Genomic DNA, 13,033 nt, shown 5'->3' on the forward strand with positions numbered 1-13,033 from the left:
CACCGAGAGAAAAGAAGTCAGAAACGTGAGTGATCTAGATAGAAAACACAGACAGCAAACTATGGCACTTTTCTATATATCTGATATAAAATAGCAGTGACGATGTTTTTAGCGAGGTGTTTGACCTTTGCCTAAGAAGCAGCATTTCACATCCTGCATTCTTCCTCTGTGAGCACAGATGAAGACCTTGGCCCCCATGGCCCCGGTTTGTATGTAATTTGTATAGTATATATTTTTTCTCTCATTTCTTTTCTAAATGTACTTGTATATTGTTCACATGTTGAAATAAATTACCAATCAATCAATCTTTGAATCCGCAGCTGCCGTAGAATATTCAACTATCACTAAGAGCAGATATGCTGCATTCATTAGGACTGCATTAGTACCGAAACCCCATAACCTGCTGCCGGCTGAGCGCTGTATGGGGCAGCCTGAAATAAATCTAACACATAACTGGAGTAATAAATAGTCCTCCCTATGTGTGTGTGTGTGTGTTTCTCAGAGAAAGATATAAGTGAGTGAGACAATGATATAACGCATTGCTGCTCGCTACCTTTGACTGAGGGCTCTTAGCACTTTGTGTGTGTGTGCGTGTGATTTAAACTCCAGTCTCACTGCTCTGACACATAATCAATAGAGGAGAGTCCCCTCAGAGCCCTCTTACCCCTTAACTGCTTAACTGAACTTTAAACATTTAGGTTGCGGGGATCAATGGCCCCTGCACTCTGTGTGTGTGTATGTGTGTGAGAGAGAGTGTGCGGGCGGATCCGCGTGTGTGTTTAACAGGAGTGGGAGTTCCACAGTGTGTTTTGGGGTTTAAATATCCCCCATCTATTGAGGCGGGAAGGAGGGATAAAGGATGAGGGAACAGGAAAATCAATGGCAGAATGGAACCCTGCCGCTATCGAGCTGTTCCAATTAACTCTCACTGAGGAAAGGGGGATTCCAAAACATTCCCCCGTTCGCTCGCTCACTCCTCCTTTTCGACTAAAATTACACCACTTTTTATTACCGCTTCTCACTCATCTCTCCCCGCTGTTGTCAGTTTCTCCATCTTTAAGCGGATGTAGATCATTGCATTTTTTTTTTTTTTTTTTACATTCCTCCAACTCTGTCACGTCTTTTTCATCCTCACGGGAAACTTTTTAAACGTAAACCTGTGGACATTTTAGTGTTTAGGATTTTTTTTTCCACATATCTCAATGTATGTCAAAGAGGTATAAACCCGCAATGATGAGGACAGATTTCAAGTAAAGCTGCACAAACAAGGCAGTCCACGCACACACGCAGGAAAGAATTCTGAAGCAAGAGTAGAGACTTTCTCACCTTTAGTCCCCTGAACTTTAAGACATTTCCACTTTCGAGAGAGCTATAAGCTAAACCGAAAATATGTCCAGAAACTGAAAATGTTGTGTTCATCTTGCTTCACATACTGCTCGTTTTTTTAATGAACTAAAACTACCTTTTCATACACAAGCAGGACAAAATTTTCCACTACACTTTTCACACACAGACTTGACAACAAGGCCACCAAAGTGTATCTGCCGATTCAATTTAGCAATGTTTTCTTTTTTAATCCATTAGAGAAAGAAAACAACTCAGTGGATAGTCTCCTCAGTTATATTTTCAATGTTCAGTTGCTGCTAACCAGCTGTACTCCAACACTTCCTATCTACAGGGCTGCTGTAGTGGCCCTCCTGGATATCACTTTAGCTGCTACTCCAACAAGTCTCTCCTAGACTTCAACTACCACAGCAAATCTGCAGCAGGTGACTCAGTGAGTCCGTATTCTGCTCCAACCAGACCCTCCTGTTACTGCAATTATATGCAATCCAGGACAGGATGACTGGTCCACTGTAGGTCCAGCTGGGCATATTGTTTTTAATTTAGTTAACATCCTTTTTTTTTTTTTTTTTTTTTTTTGAAGAAGAAGAAGAAGAAGAAGAAGAAGAAGAAGAAGAAGAAAAAAAGAATCGCTCTACAACAGCTTTACAAAAGCTTTTCACTAAAACCCAGGTTACACAAGTTCTCTTCTCATTTAATTTTTTTAAAGTTTATTTTTAGGTTGCTGGGAAGAGGGATGGATAGCACAAGTGTAAAGAGACCAGAAGTGTAGGGAAAAGGAAATGACATGGAGTGAAGATCTGGACTCACTGGCATTAGTGTCTGTTTTTTTCACAAACGAGCGTCAACATAAAACACCGGAATGTGAAATTTTGATAAGTATTAACTAGTTAATTGTATGGTCTACATCTACTTGAGTAATTTCTGTAACTGTGAGACATCTGCTGCTGCCTATCTTGGCCAGGTCTCCCTTGAAAAAGAGGTTTTTAATCTCAATGGGATCTTCCTGGTTAAATAAAGGTTAATAAATAAATAATACTTCTGTCAAAGTCGGGAAAATCCCATAATGTGTGCCTGTGCACGCATCCGTCTCTAACCTTGATTTTTAACCTCTGCAAACTCTTTGTTGTAGTCCTCCAGTGTCTCTCGAAGTTTGGTGTTCTCTGTCTCAATGTCGTGCATCCTCTGGAGCTTCAGCTGCAGCTGCTGAGCCAGCTCCAACACAGGTACAGGATCTGGTAGAGAAAACACACACCATGTTAACACACTGTAAAGCAGATCAGACAAGCAAGGGCGGCAAGGTGGTGTAGTGAGCTAGGAATAACTACATTCATGGCCCTGTGAGAGAGAGGGAGAGCTTGCCCTGGTGAAGAGTCCTTGGGCAAGGCAATGAATCTCTAGCAGCTCCAGGACAACTGTTCTGGAGCCGACCCTGACCTCTGATCCCCCTTTGGAGGATTAGTGGTTAGAGCAGAAACCAAAACATATCGCAATTACCAGTCATACTGCGATGAGGGGAGAACAGTCTGACATCTTCAAATCAGAGCTTGGCTTTACTTTTAGAAATAATAATGTGGCAGTAAATTCTATTTAATGTTAGTTATTTATAATAAACCTGTTTTCAAACTACTCTCCATGATAGAAGGTTCAATACTTTAGAGTAGGGATGTCCAACTCATTTAACATCGTGGGTCACACACAGCCCAGTTTGATCTTAGGTGGAACTGCATGATAAATGTGTAAAATTACAGAAAGAGTCATGATAGTTCATTGCACAGATTGTCCTGTAATTATAAAATATAAAGTTTTTGTTAATTTACTGTAGACTCACTAGTGGCTGAAAAGCAAGTGCTTTCCTGTCATTCAATTACTTTGGTGTAGTATGAATTGCACTGGGGGTAGGCAGTCTTTATCAACAGGAAAATCTTAAAAACTTGTGAAAATACAGTTTAAAGGCCGGATTCAAGTGTTCGTCGGGCCGATTCAAGCCCCCGGGCCTTATGTTTAATGCTCCTGCTATAGAGTAAAGCAGCTTAACCTTGATGCGTCTTCATCACTGGCTTCTCACGGCCACACTTAAATACATTATTCTCACTTACTGATAATGACCTAAAAAGAAAGTCATCAGGCTCTTATAACATCAGAGCACTTCGGTGATTAGAAAAGAACAGATCAAACTTCGTACTTATAAGTCACTGTTGGTTTACCCATTCTTTCCTAACAAAACTTTATCCATAAAGTCTATTGAACGATAGACTATCAGTCTTTGTATCAAGCGACCATTGTTGAGTTAGGAGATTAACTTTGGTTTCTGTATGCGGGAAAAAAACATAATGCGTCAACTGTTGGCGCAGCGGGAGAACCGGATAAGTAGAGGCACACAGTAACATAGAAGAGACAAATTAACAGGAGAGATTACTGGGCTATGATCAGTTAAAATGTTTCGCTATGATGCCGCTTGAAAGCGAGAAAGAAGAAAAACATGGGAGCAGACAGATGGACAAAGCGGAGCTGTAAAAACAGGCAATGAGAAAAGGTAAATACGAGATTAAAGAAACAGAGACAGAAGGAAGAAAGGCAACTTTCTGGAGGCATTTTACCAACATCTCTGAACACACAGCAGGGTTAACTGTCAGTGTGATGAAGAGAGGCCTGTCAGTCAGGCCAATCACATCTGATTGGTGCTCATGGGTGGCAGACTGGTGACAGGCAGCCAAGAGACGCAGGCGATGCTCATCAGCATGCCAGCTAAAAGAGCAGTTTATGTGTGTGTGTTTGTGTGTGCGTGTTTATGAGTGAGTGTTGTACAGATAAGAGGAACTGACAGCTTACAGCTGGGGGTAAGGGCTGTGTGTGTGCGCGCGCGTTTGTGTGTGTGTCTCATGTCTGACGCAGTTAGATATCTTAACTATGCTAATGAGAGATCAGCAGAGAACGATTGGGGAATTTCATGCTGATTTTGTGCTGTCAAGGTGACACACCATGCAGGGCTTGGCTCTGACACACACACGCACGCACACACCTCTTCACATAAACACATGCGTTTGCTTCCAAAGTCTCACAAAAAAAAAATACACACAAGTACAAACACTCACTAACATAACTGTACGCCCTGAATTTGGACTCCTATCTGCCTCTGTGCCCTTGAAAAATCAACTTTCTCTCCCTCTTATCAAACCTGTGTCCTTCACTTGGACCCCCCCGCTTCAAATCAACTGTACAGCCTGTTAAAAGCAGTTTGACTGGTGGGCCACTGGTGCTGAACGCTCTCGCCAGACACCTTTAATCTAAACCAGAGCACACTGGGCTGACTAACCAGGCCTTCAGCTGATAGAAGACAGAACAAAACACACTGTTTCCTCTTTCAAGACTGCTGCATTAGTCAGGCCGGTCTGTGTCTGTGTGCGTGTATGCATCAGGCATTACATCATTGTCTCGCTGCAAGTTAAGAATAGCCCCGTCAGAGCTGGCGCTGACTTATTGGGAGCAGTACAATCCAAAGATATTACTGTAGGTCTATCCATGTGGGAATATGATGACCTCCTTACGCTATAGATGAACTCAACTCTTTCATTCCTGCATACGCGGCCCCTTCAGGGCTCCCGAGCAGCTGAAAGTCTCCTACCAGCAGCACTGTGGCTGTGTGTTCTGCAGCTCTCGGTGCCGCGCGGCCCTCCCTCAGCCTCAGTGCTGCTGGATGCGACCGCTCGTGTATGTGCACACTTTGCCGCGGCCAATTGTGGGCACGCTTGTCATCCGTATCAGGACGCACCTTCTGTTAAGACCCTATAACGGCTATACCAATGGGGATGAGGTCTCCTGGGGACATATTAAGGCGTCGCACACGCCTGGATGAACAGTGAAGCAGCACCAGAGGGACGGTGTCACACGTTTTCTGCGTTTTTCCCTGTTGCTGCTGTCTGCACGGATGAGGGAAGGTCTCCCTGATTGCAATTCCGGACTAGGGAGGAGTCTACACAAACACACTTGTATCATCACTAAGAGCAGTCTTACCTGGGACATCGATTATTTTTTTGTACACGTTCAAGAAGGCGGCCTCTGCTTCTTTACTCCTCTTACTCAAGGCATCGATCTGCAAGGAGGAAAAATAAAACGTAATTGTTAAACGTCAGTTACCATACACTCCAAAAGCAGGCACATTAATTTAACGGTGAGAGCCGTCTACATATCTGTCTATCCTCACTATGCCTTGGTATGTTGCATGAGATCGGGGCCGTCATGACAGCGGCCACGTTGGTGTTTCCTTCCCGTGAAGTCAGTTCAGCTGTTCAGCCGATGACGGATGCGTTTCGTTTGCTGTGTACGTGTGTTCGTCTATCCGTCTGTCCTCGAGTGAGTGTGCCTAAGTCCTTCAGTCTGTTGTGTGTGTGTGTGTGTGTGTGTGTGTGTGTGTGTGTGTGTGTGTGTGTGTGTGATGGCGAGCCTGTGTGCAAATGTGTGTGTTTGTTTCCCCTCCAGCACACTGACATCATTAAACAGCTGGCTCAGTCTTTCCAGCCACAGCAGGGGCAGATTATTCAGTCAGCTCTTAGCAGCAATACAGTGTGGATCCATTACTGATGCAGCCATTAACACAAGAGGGCACGGCATGCATTCCATCACCGATATTATTGAAACGGACAGCATTAGATTGGATCTATAAGAGATTAATTCTAAAATCATACTGGAGAGGGGAACTTTTACGCTGTTGTCAATGCTGAAACATGAGGCAACGAGCTCTGCCATAGTCTCTGTGTCACACTTCAATATGAGAAGCAGACAGAGTAGGCGAAATGCATCTGAAATCAAGTCTAAATCGAGGGAAACAGATGCCAAATAAAGACATTCAGATGGTGCTACTGTACTGGGCAGAGCTACAGCTGACTACTCTGGCTCACGCACTCAGACTAAACAGCCTGTGTTTCTCTTCCAACTCCTCCAGCACATTCACTGAGAGAAAAGGAATAAAGACAAAAGCCTATATAAGTCCAAATATAAAGTCTTCACATTCCCAGCCAAGCCAGTAGTGTAGTTGATGGGTGGTTTAGGGGTTCTTGCCACTGTAAACAGAGCGGGCTACATGTAATACTGCCTGGGCTCCTATGGGAACCTAATAAATCTCTTCACATGGCTTTGATTCATCTCTAGTTTTTTAGCCGCAAAACATCTGGCCCTGAGTAGGCTGGTGCCAGCACCCCACCCCTCCCTCTTTTTTTCATTTCTCTGTGTCTTTCTCCCCGTCTCTCTCACAAATTCTCTCTCTTGTCACTTCCATGTTCTCTGACTCAGTCTTTTCTTTTCCTCAATTTGTTTTTTTCCACTGTTAGCCTTTCTCACATGTTTCTCTGTCACACTTGAGTCTCTCTTGCATGCTCCTGCAATCTCCCTCCTCCCTCTCTCTCCAATACTAATATCTCTCGTTCTCACATCATGCTGCATCGTGTACTTTACCCTTCTTCGTGTGCTGTGTGACACTGAGCGATCAGAATCCTCAAATGCATGGCCGCTAATGGGAGATTACAGATACAGAGCACTAATACCTTTCTCACACACACCAACATCAAACCTGTCGAAATGTCCGTGCACACGTCTGTGTGTGTGTTTGTATATATAAGGGAATGTGATCAGAGACTTAAAGTCATGCCACACAATCTCATCATAAAAAAGAAACATACAAAAACCATCACACACACACACAGAAAAAAAAAAATTATCTGCCAATGGCACCGAAGGAAGCCAGCTGCGTGACTGTACAATGACTGGGCCAAGGTCAGTGGTACACTAGCTTTATATAGCCCAACATGGGAGGCAGGAAATAGACATTTAATGTAGGACACACCCTACAGTTAGAGGCAGGTTAACTGCAGGACCAGAGCCATTAGAAGACCACCCAGGATTTGCAAATACAACCCTGCTGTTCCAAACTGCAGCTCTTTCAACCAATCCCAATGACATCTGCTATTACATGCTCCCCTGCCCCCATCCCACACACACACACACACCAAGCAAAACAAATGAAGTGACACAAATGATACCTCACCAGTATCAGTAGGTTACTGATGAGAAGTGCTTGCAATTGCAAAAAGGTATCCCTGACAAGTCCACGCACACAAACACATACGTACATACGTCAGCACCTTGTGCCACCATCACTCAGCACCACCTTGCTCCCCTATCTAACCCGTAGTGTGTGAAGGGCATCGGGCTGACCTGTGTGTGTATACATATATATCTGTGTGTGTGTGTGTGTGTGTGTGTGTGTGTGTGTGTGTGTGTGTGTGTGTGTGTGTGTGTGGCCCCAGTGGAGTCTGATAAGGGGAGGCTATGGGAAGCAGAGACTGAAGCCTTGGATAATGGAAAAGCTTATCTGATCGATGGACCAACAAGGAACACTGAGTATGCAACATACACACACAAACACACATAACCCGTTTACCAAACTGAGGCCTTGTGGAAACACTACTGTTATTGGTAATAATTATGACCCGAGGGCATCCACCTTTCAATGACAAAGATTAAACAGAGTATCAAGACCTCCAAGTTCCTGGGCTAAAACTTTTTATTGTTCTGTCTGAGTTCTACATTCACTTAGTAAAGATTCACCCTCCTGGGTAAAATGCTTAAGGATGAGTTACTGTGGGATTTCGACAAGACCTTCTGGCTTCTGGTGCTGTCTTGTCCTTGATCAAAGCATTGAGGGGTAAGCAAACAAAGACGGGCTAAAATTACACATTCTCAGAGCAACTCATGTCGTGGCATGCAAGCGTGCAGAATAGGCGACTGATTGATGGGCTGCTCTAAGACTGGCGCGGGTGTACAGTATTATCTCAATAATCATAAGATAATGTCCTTCTCAGTTCCGCGACCACCCACTACGCGTCTCAGCGTGTTCTGGTGTGCACGCCGTCGAGGTGTGTCAACATGAGGATTGTGGAAACAGCTGACAAAGCCCCAATTATACCGCTGCTGTTTCTATTCTCTAAATAGACTGTGGATCATCAGCAGAACATGGAAGAACCACTATAAATTACAGCATTTTTACATAACCACTGGCTGTGGTTGTTGCTCTAACACAAGAATATGGAAACTAACCCAGTGTTAAACTGTAGCACTCTATGGCCAGTAGCAAAGCAGCCCTGTCACTATCTATTGAGATGATTTTCTTTCTCTGTGTGTGAGTGTGTGTGTGTATGTGTGTGTGTTAGAGAAAAGATTCTGCTGAATGTCCACCCACTCCAACCCCAAATAACGCCCCAGTCTAAACCAGCCGCTTCCACTCCTACCCACTGACTTTCACATATGGGAGCGAACTGGAAATGCATGGCTGCCAGTGAGGAGGAGCCACGATGGAAATGGGCCAAAATGACGGAGGAGGAGGATAGAGGGGGGGGGGGTATATATGATATAGCACACACAAAAGTCACCTTTGATTGGTCAAGGTACACAAAAACCTTGGGCAAACTTAAAGTAAACATGCATGTGCCACAATGAGCAAAAATGGCTCATGATTCACCAAATCAACTGAAGAAAAAAAAAAAGAAAAAACAACAACAAATATCCCCCCACAGAATCATGCAGACAAAGTCTGAGGAAATAGCACTCGGTGAGTTGTGACTGGCTAGAGCTAGGGTTTTGTGGTGCCTTTTTTTTTTTTTTTGCAGGATGCAATTTAAACACACCCTCGGGCAACAGGACTTCATGAATAGGACAGAAAATCAAGAGCAGAGCAGAGCAAAGAAAAGAGGGAGAGGAAAGAAGGGGAAATGAGATAGTGGCAAGAAAGAGAACAGGAGATGGCGAAGTGACGAGGGGAAAGAGAGAAGTGAGAGAGAAGAGATGATGATTGAAGACAAAAGTTAAAAAAAGAAAAAGAAAAAAAGGCACTGCGAGAGGAAGCAAGTTAGCAGTTAATGAATGTCAAACAGGCTTCATAAAATGCATTATTTGATTACTTTGCTTGGAGCATGTTATGGATATCGCTGTGTCAATAATAATTTCCAAAAATAATCCACTCACCTCTCCTTGGAAGCTCTTAAGCAAAGGTGCAACCTGTTTCCGTAAATCCTAAAAAAAAATAAAGAGGAGATTAGTGAGTATCAAAAACAGAATAATCAACTGAATATTTTAATCCTTAAATAGCACTAAATAACACAGGGACAAGTGGCAGAGATGCACAAGTTGTATAATGACTATGTAGCAATCGAATAAGCTGCTCAAGCAGTGACCGTTCCTGCTGCTGTCAACCTCAATGAAAAACAAAAGAAAAAAAACAAACAAAAAAAAAAAAAACACTGCGGTGTGTGAGTGATGAACATGATGTTAGGGAGGATGCCAGGTTTGTACCCGGAGGTGTTCCGGCGGACAGCGTTTCTCACAAGAACAGGTGCAGCACCACCTGGGCCACCCAGGGGCAGCGCTAGCGCACGTGAGAGTGAATGAGCCGAGGAGAAGGCCTACCGTTAATGCAAATCATGTCCGCGCACCAAATTTTATTTTATTTTTTTACTATAACGGAAACGCTCCTTATCCTCCCAAGTCCCATTGCATGACTTTCCAGTACAAGTCAGCAGTTTCAGATTAGATACCCGGTCGAGCACGTATCAGGGGAACATGCAAATCACCGTGCTGTTAGCTGAGCCCACATCCTGACAAACTGAACTGGAGCGTATGGTAAAAAGCGCGGCAGAATAGGACATTCTGTACAGGAACACTTGATTCTCACAGTTTGTGAATGCACGCGCACTCTCAAAACTGCCTAATGAAGATGTGAAGTAGGGCAACGACAGATGTGTGCTCGGGAGACTCGGCGCCTTTTAGAAACCCTCTGCCTTTAAAAGCCTAGCTGAGGCTGCAGGGGAACGTGCATCCCAAACTGACCTGGGACCAGTGTCTGGGGCCAGGCCTAATCCCAGGTTGGTCCAGACAGGCCGCTTGTCTGGGGCTGAGGACAGGTCGTGACCTTGGTGACCCCGCTTCATTGTTACCTCATCAGGGGTCGTTGCGGCTGTTTGTCTGGGCCAATTCAATATCCCCCCGCTGAAGGGTAATGACCTACACCCTGCCCCCCCCTCAAAAAAACCCTCCTTCCCTCTTTTTTCTCCCTCTAACACAGAGGAGATGAAGAGCATGGAGGGAAAAAAAAAAAAAGACCCACCCACACAAAACACCAGATAAGTGTCAGCTTCATCGTTTGCATTCTGATAATATTCTAATTTTACATTTCAGTTTCCTTTTAGTTTTTCGATGACCTGCACTACAGCATATTTGGATTCATGAAAATACAAAATATAAACAAAAGTTCACTTGTTTGGAACATCTATGCCCCCGTTTTGCTGCAAGGCAATGAAAATGCAACATTTAAGGCACTTTTCACTTCAGTATCTCACACTTTGTGTTATCATCAACTCAGCGCTGATTCACAGAACCTCTTATGAAAATACAGTAACCAAAAAAAGTAGTCCAGCAATAATTGCCGCCTTTGTTGAAATTATAATCTTCAGCTTTTTTTGAAGGAGTCTGCGCGATGAGTCAACTCGAGGCAACCATAAATTTTTTTTTAAGAAAACCAAATCATATGAAGTCGCTCTAACAATCTCATTAACTTTGAGTTTTTAGGTTTTAGTAGCTGTAAGCTTTCATAAATGCTGCAGCAACCTCAATGATTACTTACAATTATTATACTTTTGCATTTTTCTTCTTTCGTTTTTGTGTTTTTGTTTTCGATTTGGTTTATTTTCAGACAGTTTCCAGATGCGGATTGATTGTTTGGGGGAGAGAAAAACGTTTCGTTCTTTTCAGTGTTACTTTTAGTCTTTAATTACTTTAGTCTGGAGTGCTTTAGTCACATTTTTCAGAGGTTCAGAATAGAAATACGAACATAAACAAGATTTTCTAAAGGATGTTCATTCACACATGTAGACATCTCAAGTCTCGATAAACACATGGCAGGTAATAAAAGCAAATCAGACCAAAGTGACAAAACCTAAAACTGAAGATTTCAGTATTTTTTTTACTCTATTTTAGTTCGATTTAAGTTTAGCTTTTGTTTGTATTGAGCTTAACTAAAATGCTTCATTTACACCTACTTTTAGCTTTTAGTTAATTATAATAACCTAGTGTAGACTCAAACAAACACACGCAAATACCACACGGCACCAAGCGACTCCTTCTGCTGAACACCGGAGTTTTAAACCCCTCTGGTCCACTCTGCGGTGCTCCACCCCCTGCCCCCTCCACTTCCAAAGATTTATGACCATATAACAACAATGCACACAGACACCATGGTCAATGTGTGTGTGTGTGTGTGTGTGTGTGTGTGTGTGTGTGTGTGTGTGTGTGTGTAGTGAGGGGAGTGGAGGGGCCCAGGCAGCAAGAGATGGATGGCTGGTGTGTAAGCTGCCGGCAGACAGCAGACAGGCCAGCCCGAGGAATCCTCCAGGGAGTATGGAACTCCCATTCGCTGTCTGTCTGGCCTGCAGCTAAACACTAACATGTGTGTGTGTGTGTGTGTGTGTGCACGCGCGCACACCACACACACACACACACACACACACACACACACACACACACACACACACACACACACACACACAGTTGTTTTACTACCACTGCCTCTGGCTAGCAATCTTTGGGACATTTTATAACCATTCCCACCCTTGCCTTTATAACAGTGTAGTAGGGAAGTCTTGACTAACTAAAAGGAAATTAAGAAGTGGATGAATAATTTAGGTGACTTAGGAAGCGCAGCAAGATGTAGTCTCTAAAAAAAAAAAAAAAAATTCAACAGCGTGTCAGTCCTAATGAATTATAAAAACTTTGTTTTCACGCTGCATTTCTTTGCACTACTTTCAAAATGCTACAAAAGCCTGCGTGAGTGTGTGTGTGTGTGTGTGTGTGTGTGTGCGTGCATGCATGTGTGCGTTATTATGCAGACCATGAGTGCAGTTCACACCGAGTACAGCTCAGCAGACTAGACACAGTCAACGTGGGCCGGTCTCCTGGTTGTTGAATAATGGATCAGAGACGGACTCCCGCTCAGCCTAATGCAGTCTGATCTGATGTGACTGTGATCTCCGTTGACTGGTGCGGACCACAGAGAGCTGACAGCCCGCTTTATAAGCTGGTCAACCACACACATACACATGCAGCCACGCAAGCGATGGAAAAAAAAAAAAAAAAAAACGCGGCTCCTCAAATGCACACAAGACGATCGGGGCATTTTTAATCAAGCGCGGGCCATCACACGTTATGAACCAGCCTGTTTGGTAGGCAGCCTTGATGCTTCTGTATTTCCAAACGCCCGGAGTTTTAGTGCTGATTCCTATTGAGGCTGTTACAGCCCTGTAATGAATCCTGTCGCTCGTCTGGCCTGGCTCAGATTCCTCCTCCACATACCAGGGAGATGCCAGGGGCCACACAGACGCCAGAGGAGCCTTCCTAAATCACAGCCTTGTTACACTGATGAATGTGTGTGTCCTGTTCTGTGATCTAGGCTATCTGCCTCTGTGTGTTTGTGCCTCTGCCTTCTCTGCATGTTCTCTTTGTGCATGGCTCCCGCTGCCTCTGCATGTGTGTTTCTCTCCCTTTGTGTCTGTCTTGCCTCCCTGTGTGTGTTGTTAGCTGTGCGGTTATACTTGGAAATGAGATTAGAGATGAATGTGTAGGGTGAAGTGAAATTAGCATCCTTTGT

General features: G+C 43.9%; 1 protein-coding gene across 2 annotated transcripts in view; it reads right to left on the minus strand.

Moving 5' to 3' along the window:
• cux1a (cut-like homeobox 1a) overlaps positions 1-13,033 on the minus strand; it is a 57,150-nt gene that overhangs the window by 25,771 nt on the left and 18,346 nt on the right. For both annotated transcript variants that reach the window (XM_085430185.1, XM_085430184.1), the window contains exons 3-5: positions 9,361-9,408; positions 5,359-5,437; positions 2,442-2,579 (exon numbers count right to left, since the gene is read on the minus strand). In XM_085430185.1, the coding sequence (XP_085286311.1) occupies positions 2,442-2,579; positions 5,359-5,437; positions 9,361-9,408 (265 nt within the window). The remainder of the gene's footprint in view (positions 1-2,441; positions 2,580-5,358; positions 5,438-9,360; positions 9,409-13,033) is intronic.

The sequence above is a fragment of the Copadichromis virginalis genome, linkage group LG14 (genome assembly GCF_057382275.1).
Source record: "Copadichromis virginalis isolate Kocher_CV1m ecotype Utaka linkage group LG14, C_Virginalis_male_GT1.1, whole genome shotgun sequence".
NCBI lineage: Eukaryota > Metazoa > Chordata > Actinopteri > Cichliformes > Cichlidae > Copadichromis > Copadichromis virginalis.